This window comes from Chiloscyllium punctatum, chromosome 42 (assembly GCF_047496795.1).
Source record: "Chiloscyllium punctatum isolate Juve2018m chromosome 42, sChiPun1.3, whole genome shotgun sequence".
NCBI lineage: Eukaryota > Metazoa > Chordata > Chondrichthyes > Orectolobiformes > Hemiscylliidae > Chiloscyllium > Chiloscyllium punctatum.
The window spans coordinates 6,215,404-6,235,626 of NC_092780.1; the positions used below are offsets into that span (position 1 = coordinate 6,215,404).

Here is a 20,223-nt window from a genome sequence, read left to right on the forward strand (position 1 = left end):
TGGGATTATGAGCAGGTATTTCCTGAGAGGTCAGGATTGCTCAGGACAGTGGGAGGGGCTTAATTGTGCTCTGTGCCACTGGGCCAAGGATGGAGACCAATCAGGAAGGCTCTCCATTCTTCACTGCAGCCCAGTGAGCGACACAATCATATGGCACAGAAACAGGCCCTTTGGTCCGACTAGTCCAAGCTGACTATGTTCCCAAACTAAACCAGCCCCACCTGCCTGCGTTTGACCCATGTCCCTCCAAACCTTTCTTATTCATGTACTTATCCAAATATCATTTAAATGCTGTAACTGTAGCTGCATCCATCACTTCCACTGGAAGTTCATTCCACACAGTAACCACTGTGTTTAAAAAAAAAAGTTGCCCCACGTCATTTTTAAAATCTTCCTCCTGTCATCTTAAAAAATATGCCCCTTAGTTTTGAACTCTCGTCACTTTAAGGGAAATATTTTTTCAGTTACCTTGTCTATCTCCGCCCCTGGAAAGTACACAGGCAGTTGGTGAGGGTTCGATCCTTTTGTTCAGGGCCAGAGTGCATTGTCTGAGTTCAGGTGTAGAGGGATTGGAGCAGGTTTCAAACAGTTCCACATGGGAGTCGAAACCTTTCAGGGCATTTGGGAGAAAAAGGCCTTGTCTTTTTTTTAAAAAATAGATAAAAGACGACTCGTGCTGGCTACGTATAGTGAAATCTGCTAACCACAGAGCTGCAGGAAGTTGCCACATTCTGTCGTCATTGAGTCAGAAATAACTGTAACCTTCAAACTGAAATTTTAAACAGCTTTCATTGAACTTGTACTATTCAGTTTGATACCCAGTCTGATTCAATTTAGATTTTTCTTTTGACTGCTCCTCTTGATACACTGCTCATTCTGGTACAGTTTCCTCTGGCTCAATCTTGTTTTTGGGAACCATGTTAACTCTGAGAACTGAGATTCAATAAATCTTTCTAACCCTTACGTTGTTTGGTTTAGTTGTCACCTCCTACCTCTGTATCCACCTCTCCGATACCTGCATTCTTAATCCTGGCCTCTTGAGCTTCTGTGGTTTTGTTTGCCCTACAATAGCAACTGTGTCTTCATCTGCCTGGGCCTAAACTCCAGAATTCTCTCCCTAAACCTCACCCTACTCCTTTAAGAGAATCCGTAAAACTGATCTCTTGGATTGGGTCATGTTCTGACCTCTAGTGACTTCCATCTCCCCAGTCATTCTGCTTCCGTACGTGGCAATATCTTCCAGGTGTGGAAGCGAATGTGTCGGCAGACAGTACATCTCCGAGTGGAAGGGGGAATGTTGCTTATTATGTGGCTTTGGGGTGAAAGTTTATTTGATGTTCTCTGAAGTGAATTGGGCTGCAGTGTGCCCTATCCCAATCTTCACAGCCAAAAGGGCGAACATGTAACTGCTGTTAATTGTTGTAAAACCACCTGTGGTGCATTCTTTAGAGAAGGAAATCTGCCATTTTTACCTGGTCTGGCCTATGGGTGACTGCAGACTAATAAACAGGGGCTGACTCATCTATACTCTGAAATGGGCCTCAGTTGCATAGAACCACTACAGAGTCTAAAGAAAGGAACAAACTCGATTGACTATCTGACATTGACCTAATCGTGGGAAATAAAGCCCTTTCTGAATCACCCCTCCCCACGGTTGGAGGATTGCAGCCGTTCAAGAAGTCACTTCACCAGCATATTCTGAAGGATGATCAGGATGGGCGGTAAACACTGACCTAGCCAGTCATACCCATATCTCATGAATGAACTTTTTTTATTTAAAAGGACACCCTCTGCTTGCTTGGAGCATCTAGGGGAAGGGGACCTCACTGAGCAGTGAGGGAGGTGTTTTCATCCCACCCCACCTCCCCCAACCAACTCCGTCTTCCACCCTCACCCCTGGCCTTCACTAATTTCTCAGCCAGTGCTTTAAAATCATTGTAGACCTGGCAGCTTCACTCCCCATCTTAGAAACCAGACTTAGTGACCATCTGGAGCCTTGAAATTACTCCTCCAATCAATTAGATTATGGCTGATCTGGAAGTGAAAACATTTGAAATGTCTAGTCACAGCATTTAATTATTTAGAGTTGAGGCCACAGTTGGTGTATAAATACTTGTAAGTAATTTCTCCCTCGTAATGAAGGTTTCAACTTGGGGAATTCAAGGCAAATGTCTGAACATAAATGTCTACCTCTGGGTCTTTTTTGTTTTACAGATACTTGTGATTGTTTGGAGAGATGCTAGTGGAGTGGTAATGTCACTGGATGAATAATCCAGAACCCCAGGCTAATATTCCTGGGACACCAGGTTCAAATCCCACCAAGAAATCCAAATTCGATAAAACCTGGAATAGTTATGTCAATGGTGACCATGTAAACATGACTGACTTGTTTATAAACTAACCTATCTGGTTCATGAGTGTCGTTTTGAGAAGGAAATCTGCCATCCTTTCCTGGTTTGACCTACACGTGACTCCAGACCCACAGCAATGTGGTTAACTATTAATGAACCACTGAAATATCACAAATGGTGGGAGAATGGCAATGTCAGTGGATGAGTAGTCCAGAATCCCACTGAGGGTCACACAGCAAGTCACAGCCTTGCCAATGATGCTACATCCCACACAGGAACAAGTTTTGAAAAATTAAGTATTAAACATTTGGTTGCAAAGTTTGACAGAGACAGTAGGTTGAATTTTCAATTGCTGCAACAAAGGGCTGACAGATGTGAAAGACCTGTGTGTGTGGAATACAGAAGCTGCCACCAGGTCACCGGTTTAGTCATAGAGTCAGAAAGTCATAGAGATGTAAAGCATGGAAACAGACCCTTCGGTCCAACTTATCCATGCCGAACAGATATTCCAACCTAATCTAGTCCCATTTGCCAGCACTAGGCCCATATCTCTCAACCCTTCCTATTTATATACCCATCCAAATGCCTTTTAAATGCTGTAATTGTACCAGCCTCCACCACTTCGTCTGCCAGCTTATTCCATACACTCACTACCCTCTGTGTGAAAAAGTTACCCCTTGTGTCCCTTTTATATCTTTCCCCTCTCACCCTAAACCTATGCCCTCTAGTTCTGGACTCCCCCACGCCAGGGAAAATACCTTGTCTATTTATCCTATCTATGCCCCTCATAAATTTATAAACCTCTATAAGGTCACCCCTCAGCCTCTGATGCTCCAGGGAAAACAGCCCCACCCTGTTCAACTTTTCCCTATAGCTCAAAACCTTCCACCTTGGCAACAACCTTGTAAATCTTTTCTCAACCATTTCAACTTCCTATTTAGTCTAGCCACTCACTGGTGTTTATCCTTCTCCCATGTGCCAGTCCTTTTTCTATATTAGTCACTGCCATTAATAAATGTGCCTGCCTTTTGAAAGGAGTGCGCTGGTAATAAGAGCACTGAAATATTTCACTGGAAGAGGAGAAATCACAATCTCTGGAGATGGGCTGCCATGATTTGAATAAAAAATTGAAGTCAGGATGGATTCCTAATTGTCCACATCTACATGGCCCTGGTTTTGGGCCCGGGGTCAGTCAATGACCATATTGCCACCAGGTCAGTGGAACTTAAAAGCATCCTTTCTCACTGCATCTCCTGGGAGGGCGGCATAGCTGCTGTTCATTATCTTCCTTAAGAACTGACTGACCTTTACCTGCTTTCAAACTAGACCTATTTCTGTCAGATTACATCAGCTGGAGGGGAGTTTGAGGACATGTATCTTTCTGAGCGGAGAGTCTGTTATCTTGGAATAATGGGTTTGTGTATGGGAGCTAAGCCAAAGCTGATTCCAGTGTTTAACTTTGGTTTAAGGTCAGGGTGAGGAAGAGGACTGAAATCTTTCAATACCTGAGTCAATCAGTTCACTCCCTTGGCTCAGACCCATTTCTCTGGAAACTGCAGCATCAGACCTGGGCAGTGTGGCACATTATTCTTATTCAGCATGCTTCCTTACACATGAGAATATTTGGTGACTGTGTTCCTCTCCCAATGTCAGGTCCCGTTTGAACAGGGTGAGAAGTGACAGGGACAGGGTTAAGCTGCAGGATTGGAGTTTGGCTCATACCTGAGGTCTGCAGGGGATTGGCCTGAGACACTAATTCTCTGCCTTTTTCCCCCTCACTGCAAGTTTAAGACATTCCTTGAAGCGTACATTTTTATTAACCTAGCTTTTAGTTTTTTAACAAGCTTTTCCATCTATTCAACTATCTTTAAGTGACTTGCTATTTAAAAATACCTCCTGGGAAGCATTCTGGGCCATTTTGTTTTCCTTTTTTTAAAATAATTAATGCGATTGGCCATTGCTGACTAGATCAGCACTTATTTCCTTGAGGGAAGGCATCGATGAGAGGGCATGACACGATCTGCTATTTCAGAGGCATTAAGAATCAGCCACGTTGCTGTGGGTCTGGAGTCTGAGGGCAGCAAATTTCTTTAAAGGACATTGGTGAATCAGGCGGGTTGTATGATAATCCAGTAATTTCATGGTCATCGTTACCAACACTTGCTTTTTACATCAGTTGAGGGTGGCATGGTGGCTCAGTGGTTAGCACTGCTGCCTCACAGCGCCAAGGACCCAGGTTTGATTCCAACCTCTGGCGACTGTCTGTGTGGAGTTTGCACATTCTCCCTGTGTCTGCGGGGGTTTCCTCCCACAGTCCAAAGACGTGCAAGTCAGGTGAAGTGGCCATGCTAAATTGTCCCATAGCGTTAGATGTATTAGTCAGGGGGAAATGGGTCTGGGTGGGTTATTCTTTGGTGTGGACTTGTTGGGCTGAAGGACCTGTTTCCACACTGTAGGGAATCTAATCTTACCTGCAATCTAAATCTGAATCCTCAGCTACTGTGGTGGGATTTGAGCTCCTGTTTATTATTCATGTTTCTAAATGTAAGTTGTCGATCTTTGTGGCTCTCTGACCCTGCTTTCATGCAGCACACATTCCCCCAGCCATGGACTGAGCTTTAAGATGGTTCTGTTCTTGTTTTTTCAGGTTTGCCACCAACCCCAGTCCAGCTCCTGTACCCTGTCTCCCGCTTCAGCAACGTCAAGTCCCTGCAGCACCTCTGTCGCTTCCGAATCCGACAGCTTGTCAGGATAGATCACATTCCGGAACTCCCACTCCCAAAGTGAGTGAGGGGTGGTCAGCATTGGGAAGGGGGAATGGATACTCTGTTAGCTGGGACTGTGTAGTGTTCACCTGGGGCTGTGGGTATGTGTTGGGGTGGATGGATTGGTGATTTGCTGGTAGGGGTGTATTTAGAGCTGCACCCTCTTGGGGGGTTGGTGGGAGCAGACTGACGGGATGTGCGGATTTTGGGGTGCATTGACTGTGAGATTAATTTAATAGATGTTGTGTGTGTGAATACACACCAAGACTGGCTTAACGAGAGCTGTTCGAGGTACTCGTAGAAAAAATGGTATTCAATGGTAATCAGTTTTGAAAGGAACTTTGAGTACTTGGTGGGGAAAAAGAAATGTAGGGGTTTGGTATAAAGAAGGGCATGTGGGACTAGGTCCTTCACACAGAGGGCAGGAATAGATGCATGTGAACAATGAGATTTGTTGAACAGTCTTTGCTGACTGGCTTTGCATTCCTGATCTTTCTCAGACCCCTCATATCGTACCTACGGAAGTTTTACTATTATGATCCTGAGGAGGAGGCTTACCTTTCTCTCCAGGAAGCACGGCTCCGCATCACTCACGAACAGGACATGGACACCCAGACGTAGCTGTCGCAGAAATATCACTCGAACCATCTAAAACAAGTAAAGCTAACCCCTCACTCTGTACCTGTTGCTGAGTTATATTGACTTGTCTTGTTTTGTTTCCTTGGCTTTAACTGCTCCCCACCCCTAGGAAATCTGGTAGGGATTGTGAAACCTATTGGGCACAGACCTCTCCACCTGGTTCTAGTCCAGTAGATTAAGAATATATTTGAAAATTGAAGCATTTGACCAATTTTCAGAAACAACTTATTTGTATTTGATGCTTTCATTTTGAAAATTTTCTGTGGTTTTATCTCAACTGACTCAGTCAGCAAATTTGGACACCACGGTATGCAGAGTGCCTATTGGCTCACTGTTGCCATGGAGTAAAAGACCATAAGTTTGTTTTACTGTAATTCTTTCTGCTTGACTTGGGGTAAATTCACATCCCCATTTTATGTGACATCTGTGTATAAACATAATTGAGTCCTTCCCTAGATTCGGTCCAAACAACAGGAGTCTCTGGACCCCAGCTATGAATCGGAAACATGGTGAATGGAGTGGGGAATAGAGAAATGAACAGAAGATTAGGCTGACGTTGTTGAGATGAAGAGAGCTGGGAGGATGCTCGTGTGGAGTATAAGCATTTGAATCGAGACAGTCCACTTAGCCCAACTACTTATAGACTTTCTGGGGAAATTAAACTAACTTCCTGTGGGACCACTGTATATTGATCTTTAATGCAGGAGCTGATTCTCAAATACTTTATCTTGAAAAAGTCATTTTAAATAAAGTTAGGACATTGTAGTCATATTATAGAAGTCATTAATCTCATTTTGAAATTGCTTACCATGCCGATTTAATTGAAAACTAGTTTTGTTTCTGCTGAGGTAGCTATAAAATTGCAGGACTGTGTGTGTGTGTGTGTGTGTGTGTGTGTTATTAGCTAATGAATGCTGTGCTTGAATGTCACCAGGACTTCTCATGCTGCTGTTCTGCTTTGTGGCAGATTGGAGGGTTACTGAGGACACTGGAAACGGTACAGTCTGACTGGATTGCTATGCCAGGAGCTGCTTATGACGGAGGGACGCTCGTCAATTTTCCTGAAATGCTCCTTATTCCCAAAGCTTATTTCGACCCGTTGCTCACACTGTGGTGTAGTGAAGGGAGGGGAGGAGGACGTATCGGGAATGTGAGAGATTTCCTCCCGTAATACACCTGGATGGGACAGGACAATCGAACGATGGTTGATGGATTTGCACTTTCTACAGAGAAAGGCTGATGTTACTAACTTGCAGCTTTTTGCTGGGGAGGCAGATGTTCTCCTGAATCCAGAGACGTTCCAGGTGTTTTGTGCTGAGATGCCTAATGCTCAATGAATGCCTGGATGGGTTATATTGCACAAATTTTGTTTTTAGTTAATTTATGGATTAAACTACTGTTTATATTCACAGGCTGTTTAACGTGTAGCTCTCAGAAACCACTTGCAGGTTACTATTAGATTAGTACGGCACAGAAAGAGGCCATTCAGCCCTCTGTCCCTGCTGGCTCACTGCAGGTACACCTCTGATGTTTTGGTTGTAGTCCTGTAATTTCTTTTCAGATAATTATACAGTTCGCTTTTGAAAGCTGCAACTGAATCTTTGTGCCCAGACCCTCATGATTTTGAACATCTCTATCAAATTTCTTTTGAACTTTCTCCTCCAAGGAGAATGGTCGCATATCTCCAGTCTCTCTACATCATTGACATTCCTTGTCTTTGGAACCCTGAATGCCTTTAAGTCATTCCCAAAGTGTGATTCCCAGAACCGGAGGCAGTGCTCCCGCTGAGGCCAAACCAGCGTTTTCATACAGCTTTAGCTTGGTTGCTTCTGTACCTTATCCCATTGATAAGGCCCTGAATGTCATATGCATTATGAACGACTTGACCTGTCCTGCCATCTACAATTATTTGTGCACATGTCCAACAGATTTCTCTGATTTTGCATCCCCTTTTGAATTGTGCTGTCTGTTTCATATTTTCTGTCCTTGCTTTTCCCTCCAAGATGCGTCACTTCACAATTAAATTTCATTTTGTTATGAGCCCACCCAAACAGCGAGCTTGCGTGTCCTCTTGACGTCTATCACTGTCCTCCTTGCAGTTGATGTTTCCAACTATTGTGTCATCTGCAGATTTTGAAATTGTTTCTTGTACAGGACTAGGTCATTGAACTGGATTAAGAGAAGCATTAGTCCCACTGTTGAAACCTAAGGAATGGTGTTTTTTGGATTGGAGGAAAGTACAACAATTCATCATTATTCACCCCAGCTTCATATCCCTGCTGCCACTGTCCCGTTTATTCTATGCCCTTTAGCTTTGCTGACAACCCTGTTATTCAGTACTTTATCAAATGCCTCTAGAAACCCAGGTGCGCCACATGAACTACCTTTCCCTGATCAACCCTGTCTGTCACTTCATCAAAGCACTCCATCAAGTCAACACAGTGGCTCAGTGGTTAGCACTGCTGCCTCACAGCACCAGGGTCGCAGGTTCGATTCCAGCCTCTTGGGACTGTCTGTGTGGAGTTTGCGCATTCTCCCTGTGTCTGCGTGGGTTTCCACTGGGTGCTCCGGTTTCCTCCTACAGTCCCAAAAATGTGCCGGCCAGGTGAATTGGCCATGCTGAATTGTCCATAGTGCATTAGTCAGAGGGAAATGGGTCTGGGTGGGTTACTCTTCGGAGGGTCGATGTGGACTGGTTGGGCCGAAGGGCCTGTTTCCACACTGTAGGGAATCTAATCTAATCTCAACTGAACAAGATTTACTTTTGGAAAAGCCAGCGTGGATTTAATGATTAATCCAGATTTATTCAAATAATTTATTAATTTTGCCAAAGATTAAATTGATTGGCCTGTAGTTGTTTGAGTTAATCATATTTTTTTTTAGAACTGAGGTGCAACACTTACAATATTCAGCTTTTTGGCACCATCCCTGTAACTGAGGAGAATTGGAAGATGATTGGAAATTACAGATATGCTGGTGTTGTTATTTTCCTCCATATCTTTGGATCACTTCTGGTTCCTCTCCTGGTTCTAATACCCCTTTCTCTTTTAATTATTCACCCTCTTCGTGTCCCAACTTCTGCCTCTTTGACTATGATATCATCTGCACTCTACAAAACTGCAATACTCTGCATGTCTCTGTTAACTAAATTGCTAACTTATTTCACAGAAATAAACTTAAGACTTAAATAAGAACTCAGCGCTCGTCACCGATCATCTGGTCCCTTGGACTGACATCTCTTTTATTGGGAGAAAAACGTGAATGCTTTTACTTAAAATTGGAGGTATAATCAATAAAGTGTTAATTTACTGAAAAATTCAAAAATCTTTCCTGTTAATATCTTGTACTTAATTTGAAGTTTATCCCCTGATTGATTAATTGAATGCATTATAAATAAATGATCTAATTGACTTTTGTCTTATATTAATTGATCTAGTTTTAACTATCTGTTTATTAAATTAAAGATTTACAAGTAAGTTCATCCCACATGATTCCTTATTCCATGATGTTTCTTTGCAACTTATCCCCACTGTGTCCTTGGGTGTTTGATCTGGAAGGATTTTATTTTAAATATTGATGGTTAGCATTCTCTTGTTTCTTTCTATATCACAGTCAGTCCCAAAGCTGCGTGTGTGTGCACGCGGGTGTGTAATGAAGTGCAGAGAAAAGGAGCAGAAGTTGTCTCTTTGATTTGGAGCTGCTGAGCTCGCTTTGCCATTCATTGGGATCGTTGGCCGATCATCCAACTCACTGTTCTGTTCCTGCTTTTCCCCCATATCCTTTGACCTTTTTAGTCCTGAATGAATCACCTCTCCAGACTTTATGCTGCTTCACCATGTCACTTTCACCTTTTGGAGAAATGATCAATCTTCCCTGTTGTACTTCTCAATGCAGTTAGTTCAGTACTAGTCTGGAAAGGGAATTCCAGAGTTTTGTGCTCTAACCAACTCTGGTTGACTGTGTTTAAGGTTTTATCTGGTTTAACCCAGCCCCACATCTCCAGCAATGATCACCTGACACATCACCTATTGCAATGCATGCTTTTCCCACAGCCAATCAGAAAGCAAAGCCATCTGTTCTATTGAGTGATTTTCAATTGGTCAGTCATATATTTCCCATCACTAATATTTTCATAACCAACACACATTAAACATTTTTTCTTAACAAAAAAAACTCTCTATTTGATATGCACTTTGAATTATCTTTTGGGCTGTGTGCAGGACATCTTCAATTTTTGAGAGAACCCGATCCAGGAACATTGGTGGTGATGAACGGCTGGCACAGTGGCTCAGTGGTTAGCACTGCTGTCTCATAGCACGAGGGTCTCAGGTTTGATTCCCGCCTCTGGCGACTGTCTGTGTGGAGTTTGCACATTCTCCCCGTATGGGTTTCCTCTGAGTGCTCCGGTTTCCTCCCACAGTCCAAAGATGTGCAGGTTAGATGAATTGGCCATGCTAAATTGCTCATAGTGCTAGTGCATTAGTCAGAGGGGAATGGATCTGGGTGGATAACTCTTTGGAGGGTTGGTGTGGACTGGTTGGGCTGAAGGGCCTGTTTCCACACTGTAGGGAATCTTAAAAAAACAAAAGAATGGAGTTCAATTCCTTCATTCCCCCACTACCTTGTCCCTCAACTTTAGATCCAACTCATGCTAAAGAATCCCTGGGTAACATTGGAATAGGAAGCAGGTCTTTTGGTTCCTTTGCTAAATTTGGTAAGTTCTGTGGAACCAGTCTGCAGTTACCCACAACACCCATGTATTTCAAAAATGCTTTTTGATCCAGTTTCTAAATAATAGGATATAAAGTGTAAATGCAGAAAGAAGCCATATGCCCAACTCATCAGTTTTTCATAAGTCTTCTCCCACTTTACATCCTCTCAATCAAACAACACATCCTTCAATTCTTTCCTTTTTCTAAACTCATGGTAGATCATTGGTTAGCACTGTTGCCTCACTGCACCAGGATCCAGGTTTGATTCCTGTCTTGGGCGACTGTCTGTGTGGAGTTTGCACATTCTCCCTGTATCTGTGTGGGTTTCCTCCAACCATCCAAAGATGTGCAGCTCAGGTGAATTGGCCGTGCTAAATTGCTCATAGTGTTAGTGCATTAGTCAGAGGGAAATGGGTCTGGGTGGGTTACTCTTTGGAGGGTCAGTGTGGACTTGGGATGAAGGGCCTGTTTCCACACTGTAGATAATATCTAATCTTATGTATCTTTGCTATAAATGGATGCATTATTGGTATCGAGCCCTTGTGTGCTGGTGAGTTCTGCATTCTAACCTCTCCCCAGATGGTGTTTCTCATGAATTTCCTGTTGGATTTATTGGTGATTATTTTGTGTTCGCGAAGCCTAATTTTGGACCCACACAAACAACATCTCTACCTCTACCTCATCAAACACCTTTGTAATTTTACAACCTCCGTCAGGTCACATCTTGGCCTGTACTTGCTGAGAGTAAGGATTCCTTTTTGTACGCTTCCCATTCAGAGTCTCTTACAGGTTCATATCTTATCACTCCCACTACTCCCGCCACTTAGAGACACAAGGGGTCAATTCTGAGTTCAGACATTTGCAATGTGTATTCATCCAGAGCAAGGGTCGAGGCTGTATGAGCCTAGTCTCCTGGCATAGTACAGCTCAGAATGGCCTGTATCACAGGAGATAACCCACACTGGTGAAGAGCTGATGCTTTATACAATCAATAAAGTATACTAGGATTCAGCTGGCACTGCAAAATGTTGGCTTCTTCCCCAGCTCCCTTGCCTTTCAAAACAAAAATCTGGGTTAACACACTTGTTATTGTATCAAATCCAGGACAGGGGATTCTTCACCTGTCCAGTTTTTGCTCTCTGTTCTCGACCTTCCAGGAAGTAAGGATTAATCTCTGGCCTTGGCATGCAACAGCCAGAAGAAAAATCATTGGCAAGGGTGGGGTGGGGTGGGGTGAGTAAGCAAAGTGGAAGACAACTCTTCTTTTTTCCCCAATTTTTTTTTGAACACCTTTTCCTATTAATATTTAAAATTACAGAAAAGGCTGTTTTACTGAGCAAGATCATCAGAGGGGATAGGTCAGTGATGAAATCTGAGAGTAGTTGTCCAGCCAGAATCAACTGCCCCCCCCCCTTTCCACTTGGGTAAATCATGATGTGAAGTGAAAACAGAAAATTCTAATGATACTTATATTCCCTGTCTTGTGGAGTTGGAAAGAATCTGTTGACACTGTTGACCAATAGCAATACAAGCTCTATCCTTGCAAAAGGCAAGTTTAATCCTTGCAGTCATCAAACTTTTGAGTTTACTAAATTTTGCAACTTGAATTCATTTTGCGATAAAGCTCTCCATCTTTTATTAAATTACCTGCTGCATCGATTGGTTTCAACTTTGTAAACTTTATAAATAAGTAGTGCCATCTCTGAGTCTTTGACCGAGACGTTGACTCCCTGGAGCAGCCCTATTGTCGAAGATCAGTGTTGAGAACATGCCCTTTTGTGATTTTTGTTTGTTATAAGAGCATTGGGCAGGATGGGATCACAAGCAAAAACAGAAGTTGCTGGAAAAACTCAGCAGGTCTGGCAGTATCTGTGAAGAGACAGAGTTAACATTTCAGGTCCAGTAACCCTTCCTCAGAACTGATGTGATGGATGGGATGATTGGATGAGGAAATGGGGGTCATGTGATTAAAATCTCCAGGAATATGTCGAACTACAGTTCACAACCATAATCATACTAAGATACAATTTGGTTTTAAGTTCTGTTGTGAAATATGTGAGGATGTTTACCCAGAATGTTTTATTTAATTTTAAGTGTCAATTGTACATCTAAGTCTCTCGTGTGTAGTGACCATGTAATGCGGGAATGTGTGATACCCCATACTGGTCTCTTTCTCTTTCTCTGGGATTTGCATTCACAAAAGTGAAACTTTTGCTGGTAACATTATAATTTTGGGGGATAAGTTCACACACACCAAACTGAGATACAGCAGACGAGTTGTGAATTTCAAAAATGTTTTTTGTCTCAATGGATTCTAAATCATGATATCTTTGGGACTTCAGTATCAAACACTCCCGATTTGAGTATAGCCAGGGCTATCGTACAGAATTGAAAGTGCAGTCCAGTTAGTTCATTTTCTCCATGTCCTATAAATGATCCCTGTTTACTAAAGTACTCTTATTCCACTGCCCTTTCAAATAGTGCATTTCAGATTCCACCAACTCGCTGTGCAATAAAAAAGACTTTTTCCTCCACCTAATTATGTTATACCTGTATTTTCTGGTTCAATGCAGAACAAAGCTTCCTCATCGAACTTCAGATCTAACCTTGAGACCTCTACCTGTACCACATGTGGAGCTTTTTCCATTTTCCACATTAGTTCTTCAAGGCCATTTGGCCCTTTTCTCATCAGTGATGTTCCCACGCTGATCCGACTTAAGTGTGGGCTAGGTTTTTCTTGTTGAGTTTAGGCCCCCAGTAGGATCTTTCAGAAGTTTAAATTTTAAAATAGACTTCTGTGGCCGAGCATTATCCCTTTTTTGGTTTGGGCAAAATAACACAAACCCCAGTTTCCATATCAAAAGACAAGTTCTTCCAAAATGTTTAAATTGGTTCAGTATCTGTGTGACCAGCTGAAGTTTTTCTTTTGTAAATATAGTCCTGGGCAAATCATAAAACAGAAAGCTGTATCCCTTTACGAATGGCCTTGCCTGTTAAATCTAGATATATTTTGTGATTGATGCAAAATCAATGCAGACTGACTGTGACTCTCCAGTCTACTGATATTTTGTACATACTCTGTTAATAAGCATGAATGACCTCTCAATATATAGAGGACCTTGGAACAATCCGTGCTGATGTCAGAGGAGTTGAGTATAAATGTTTCAACCCTTGTTTTGTAAATGTTGAAAAAAAGGCAGTTGACGATGTATTGTGGGTTTGTATTGAATTTCTATTCTTGAAGCTACTGACGTTTTAAAAAAAAGACTTGTACAGATTGGAGTTTGAGTAAAACTTATAAACTAATTGATTAAAAATTGTGCAATTGAGTGTTTGATTTTTTTTGTGTGGGGAAGCCAAAATTAATCTTTGTTTGCAGGTTGTTGCACTTCACTGATTGCCATTCTCTCTCATATCAAGAAAATAATTTATTACACATACAGCTCTTTGCTAGTGGTTATGGTCCACATGGGTCTTCTCCTGCCTGTTCCATTCTGCCTCCTGTTTCCTATGAAAGACACTTATAATATTCATTTCAACCATTCCTTCTGATAGCAATTCCCACTGGTTTCTTTGGATAAAGAGGTTTCTCAGAATTCCCTGTTGGGTTTATTACTTTTTTTTCCCCCACTGTCTTAGTTTGTAACGTCTAGCTTTTGGCCTCTTCTGCAAGTGGAAACATCTACTCTGCATTCATCCAATCAAACCCCTTTTCATATTTATTCATGAGACAAGGACCTCATTGGCTAGGCCAGCATTCATTGCTCATCCCTAATTGTTTAGATTCCCTACAGTGTGGAAACAGGCCCTTCGGCCCCACAAGTCCTCACTGACCCTCCGAAGAGCAACCCACCCAGACCCATTCCCCTACGTTCACCCCTGACTGATGCATCTAACACTACGGGCAATTTAGCATAGCCAATTCACCTAACCTGCACATCTTTGGACTGTGGGAGGAAACTGGAGCACGAGGAGAATGTGCAAACTCCACACAGTTGCCCGAGGCAGGAATCGAACCCATGTGCGAACCACTTTGCCACTGTGCTGCCCCTTTGTCTATGTTCAAGTGTGTCTGGAATCACTTAGGCCAGATCAGGTGAAGATGGCAGTTTCCTTCCCTGAAGGGCATAAGTGAACCAGATGGGCTTTTCCAACAATTGGTAATTAATTCAGTCATTATTGGACCCTTAATTCCAGATTTTCTTCACTGAATTTAAATTTCACCACCTGCCATGGTAGGATTTGAACCAGATACCCCAAATCATTACCCAGGTCTCTGGATGAACAGTTCTAGTAATAATACCACTAGACCATTGCCTTTTTGATGAAGTCATATGTAGACTAGACCAGGTAAGGATGACCGTTTCCTTCCCTAAAGAATATTAGTGAATCAGGTGGATTTTTCTAACAGTCGACAACACGTCATTTTACTCTTAATTCCAGATTTTTTTCAATCAAAATCAAATTCCACCCCCTGCCCATGGCAGGATACAAACCCATTCATAAAGCCATAGAGATGTACAGCACAGAAACAGACCCTTTGGTCCAACTCGTCCATGCTGACCAGATATCCTAAACTGATCTAGTCCCATTTGCCAGCACTTGGTCTGTATCCCTCTGAACTGGTTCTATTCATGCATTCATCCAGATGCCTTTTAAATGTCATAATTGTACCCACCTCCATCACCATCTCTGGTAGCTCGTTTTATACATGCACCATCCTCTGTGTGTAAAAAGTTGCCCCTTTGGTCCCTTTTAAGTCTTTCCTCTCTCACCGTAAACCAATGTCCTCTAGTTTTGGACTCCTCCACCCTGGGAAAAAAAGACCTTGTCTATTTACCCTATCCGTGCCCGTCAGGATTTTATAAACCTCTGTCAGGTCACCCCTCCAGCCTGTTCAGCCTCTCCCTGAAGCTCAAATCCTCCAACCCTGGCAACATCCTTGTAAATCTTTTCTGAACCCTTTCAATTTTCACAACATCGTTCCCATAGCAGGGAGTCCAGAATTGAATGCAATATTTTAAAAGTGGCCTAACCAATGTCTTGTACAGCTGCAATATGATGTCCCACCTCCTGTACTCATGTACTGACCAATAAAGGCAAGCATACTGAATGCCCTCTTAACCATCCTGTCCACCTGTGACTACACCTTCAACAAACTATAAATCTGTTGCCCAAGGTCCTTTTGTTCAGTAATACTCCCAGGGCCCTACCATTAAGTGTATATGAGCTGCCCTGATTTGCTTTACCAAAATGTTGCACCTCTCATTTATCTAAATTAAACTCTATCTGCCACTCCTTCACCCTTCGGCCTATCTGGACAATATCTTGCTGTACTAAGATAATCTTTTTCACTGTCCACTAAACCAACAATTTTGGTGTCATCTGCAAATTTACTAATTTTAAACTTACTGGGAAATTCACCAGAGATCCTTTGACTGCACCATCCAAACCCACGGCCATTTCCATCTTGAAGGACAAGGGCAGCAGATGCATGGGAATACCAACTGCAAGTTGACCTCCAAGTCATTCACCATCCTGACTTGGAAATATATCTGTGATCCTTCACTGTCACTAGGTCAAAATCCTGGAATTCCTTCCTGAACAGCATTGTGGGTTAACCCACAGCAGGTGGAATATGGTTCAAGCTCACCAATTTCTCGAGAACAACTAAAACGGGCAATAAATACTGGCCAGTCAGTGATGCTCACATCCCATGGGTGAATCAAATAAAACCATCAAGCTTGTGCTGGCTCTTTGAAGGAGCCATTCCTCTACTTTCTACATAGTCCTGCAAATGTTTTCCTTTTCAGATAAAGATCCATTCCCTTTTTGAAAGCCTCAATTTCCATGACGTGTCCACAAGTTTAGAGGGTACATTCCAGATCTAAACATTTGTTACATGACGATGTTTTCCTCCCCATCATTATTTTTTGCTTTTTCAAATGATCTTTGATCAGAGATTAGAGAGTAAGTGTGTGCAGAAGCAGGGCAAAGGGGAGAGGAGAGGATAGAAAAAATGTGAAGTTTGACATTTGTAGTATTTTGACTTTATTTAGTGCAGTGGATTACGATTTGTGAGACTCATAATGTTTGCAGAATTGGAAAACCTGAGAGTGAGATCTAGGTGAAGGTCTGGTTTCAAAGGAAGAAATGGGAAATTCATGTCTGTAAGACCTGAACATCTATATTGTTTAGTAATTGCCCAAACTTCAGTGACTGCATAACCTAGAAAGATTGTAGGAGGGAAGCACAGCTGCAGACAAGTCATATCTCTTCACAGGATACTGGTACTGACGATGCTGTGGTTTGGGGCTAAAATTGCCACTTCCGCTTTCTAATTGCAGATACAATGGCAACAATAAAATATTCTGTTGATTTGCAGAACAAAGTATTTGTTTAGTTAGTAAGCGAAGGTCACATTAATCACATTTGCAAATAACCCAGAAAAGACTAAAAGAGAGGGATTCCATTGGACATTACCAAACATTTAAATTTGTGTCAGGCTGTATGTTGCACATTGAGATTTTACAGTTGAATGTAAGTCTCGTCATCATATTGCTGGCTGTTACTCTTCTCTTATATGTAAATGTACCTATCTCTCTCAAGGTTTGGTGAAAGAGTGACATGGATTATTTTCTGAAGATGAGACTATACACAAATTATGTTCCGTGAGAGTTCAGTATAGTACACCATAGCCCAATCATTGCTGCTACAGACTGCCTTCAGGTCAGAGGGTTAATATATCTCATACTGTGAAGGTAGATGATGATGGACAATGGTTCGAGATTAAAGGTGCATGTCGTCATCATAACACTAGCAAACTGTGGGCACAGGCAACTTGGCGGATCCATGAGGACAACAATGGGCCAATTACCTTCTTGGTAGCAGTAGCCAGGTAGGCCCAGCTGATGAAGGTACGCGCAAGATTTGGATGGGAGTGTAAGCAGGAGAACAGAGCAGGTGTAATGAGTGGGCAATGTCCTTCAGGAATGCTGTGGTAATAAAAGCATTCACTAGCGCTTTGTATGAGATGTGGTCAAAATTCAAATTGCACAAATAAAAAGGAAATCAGAGTGTCAGTGATCATTAACCAGTTCATTAGGTCACATTGACTACTGTGTGGGCATCACACATAAAAACATAACCAGTTGGAGAAGAACCCACTTAGTTTTCCATGTTTGAAATGTAGTAAATAATGTATCAGCCTGGTGACTTCTGCCAATTCTGTGAATTTAGGATGTACAAGTATTTGATTTTTGGATTTGCATGTTTAAGTAGCTTGGTTTGGATGTTCTGTGGTGGTTTATCCAGGAACATACATTGTGAAGGAGTGGACTGTAGCAGATAGATTTTACTGTGTTGATTGGGCTATCCTGGCTTAATGCAGTTTTTTGTTTTAAATACTACCTTATATTAGATTAATATTGTATAGTAAATATTCGGCTGGACATTTTGTTTTACTCAGTCATGGGATGTGGGCATCGCTAGCTAGCCAGCTCTCATTGACCTTCTCCATTGCCCTGGAGAAGATGGTGGTGAGCTGCCTTCTTGAAGCTCTGCATGTCTTGAGGTATGAGTACATTAACAGTGCTGAAGGAAAGGAGGTTCCAGGATTTGACCTAGTGACACTAAAGCAACTGTGATATGGTGTCATCAGGATGGTATGTAACTTGGAGGTGGCAATATTCCCATGTATCTGCTGCCCTTGTCCTTCTAGCTGGCACAGGCCATGGGTTTGGAAGATTCTGTTGAGAGAATCTTGGTGAGCTGCTGCAGTGTAGGATTTATTTTTCTAGGCTACACTGGATAGAGAATGGTATAGGATAGTGTTTATGTTGCTCAGGTCATAATCCATTGGTCAGGATTAACAATCTGGAAATATTAGTTTAAGTATTTGTGAATTGAATTCAATAACATTGAAATAGAATGCAAGCATTAATGATGGTGACCATTAACGCTATGGGTAGTAAAATCCTATTTGGTTCAGTAATTTTATTTTGAAAAGGAAATCTGACCTCCTTAACCAGCCTGGCCTATAAATAACTCTAGGTCAAGGGCAATGTGGTTGACTCCAACTTCTAAGGAAAAGCAGTCCATTAATCATGAGTGACTTTAATCTTCATGTAGGTTGGGATTGACAGAGGTAGCCATGAAGGAACATTCATACAATATGGCAATTGAACAATATCTTGTGAATCCAACCAGGGATCTGGTGATGTGTAATGAGGCTGGCCGAATGAATGATGTCAAAGTAAAAGATCCCCTTGGAAACAGTGACCATAACGTGGTACAGTTTAACAGTTTGAGAGGGAGGAACCTGGGTCAGAAACATGTGAGCTAAACTTACAAAGAAATGAGAGTCGAGCTGGCTGGAGTGAACTGGGAACAGGGTTGTTGATTGTTGAGGAACAAAGTCAGACTTTAAAAAATAATAGTTCATGGCTCATAACAAAGATATATCTGGGTGAGAAAGAAGGATTCTAGGAAGGGGTAGGCCAACCATGGTTAATTGGGAAAGTTAAGAATAGCATCAGATTGAAAAAGAAAAAAAAAACAATGTGGCAAAGATAAGTGATTAGACAGGATTGAGAAAGTTTTAAAAACCAACAAATGATCAAAATAAAATAGAGAGAGAAGATAAACTTTGAGGGTAATTGAGAGAATGTTAGATTCTATCATAAAGAGTGTAATAGCAGAGTGTTTAGAAATAGATATATCACTTAGCAGAGTCAAGGGTGTAGTGCTGGAAAAGCACAGCAGGTCAGGCAGAATCCGAGGAGCATTTCAAGCAAAAGCCCTTCATCAGGAATGAGGCTGGGAGCCTCGGGGTAGAGAGATAAATGGGAGGGGGGTGGGGCTGAGGAGAAGGTAGCTGAGAGTGCATTAGGTGGATGGAGGTGGGGGTGGGGCTGATAGGTGGGAAGGAAGATGGGACAGGTCATGAGGGTGGTGCTGAGCTGCAAGGTTGGAACTAGGAAAAGGTGGGTGGGGTGGGGGGAGGGGAAGGGAAATGAGGAAACTGGTGAAATTGACATTGATGCCATGGTGTTGAAGTGTTCAAAGGCAGAAGATGAGGCGTTCTTTCTCCAGGTGTTGGGTGGTAAGGGAGTGGGGATGGAGGAGACCCAGGACCTGCATGTCCTCAGCAGAATGGGAGGGGAATTGAAGTGTTTGGCCTTGGGGCGATGGAGTTGGTTGGTGCGGGTGTCCGGAAGATGTTCTCTAAAGCACTCTGCGAGTAGAGGTCCTGTCTCTCCAATGTACAGGAGATCGCATCGGGAGCAACGGATGCAGTAAATGATGTGTGGAAGTGCAGGTGAAACTTTGATGGATGTGGAAGGCTCCATTGGGGCTTTGTACGGAGGTGAGGGGGAAGGTGTGGCCGCAGGTTTTGCAATTCCTGCGCGTGGCAGGGAAAGTGCTGGGAGGGGAGGGTGGGTTGTTGGGGGCTATGGACCTGATGCCTTGGGACCCTCCAAAAACTCCAGGGCATCAATGTGGATTTCACCAGTTCCAACCTTCCGGTTCAGCACCGTCCTCATGACCGGTCCCATCTGTCCATTTTCCTTCCAACCTATCGGCTCCACCCTCCTTTCTGACCTATCACCTTTACCCCCACCTCCATCCCTCTCTTGGACTCTCAGCTACCTTCACCCCAGCTCCCCCAACCACCCTTCCATTTATCTCTCTACCCCCGAGGCCCTCAGCCTCATTCCTGGTGAAGGGCTTTTGCCCGAAACATCGATTTTCCTG

At 42.7% G+C, this 20,223-nt stretch overlaps 1 protein-coding gene across 1 annotated transcript in view; it reads left to right on the forward strand.

The window, feature by feature from the left end:
* The window catches only part of socs7 (suppressor of cytokine signaling 7), a 54,069-nt gene extending 40,319 nt beyond the window's left edge, over nt 1–13,750 (forward strand). The window contains 3 exon segments of the mRNA XM_072561301.1: nt 4,999–5,134; nt 5,617–5,773; nt 6,723–13,750. Of these exon segments, the coding sequence (XP_072417402.1) occupies nt 4,999–5,134; nt 5,617–5,737 (257 nt within the window). The 3' untranslated portion in view covers nt 5,738–5,773; nt 6,723–13,750.
* Nucleotides 13,751–20,223: the final 6,473 nt, after the last annotated feature.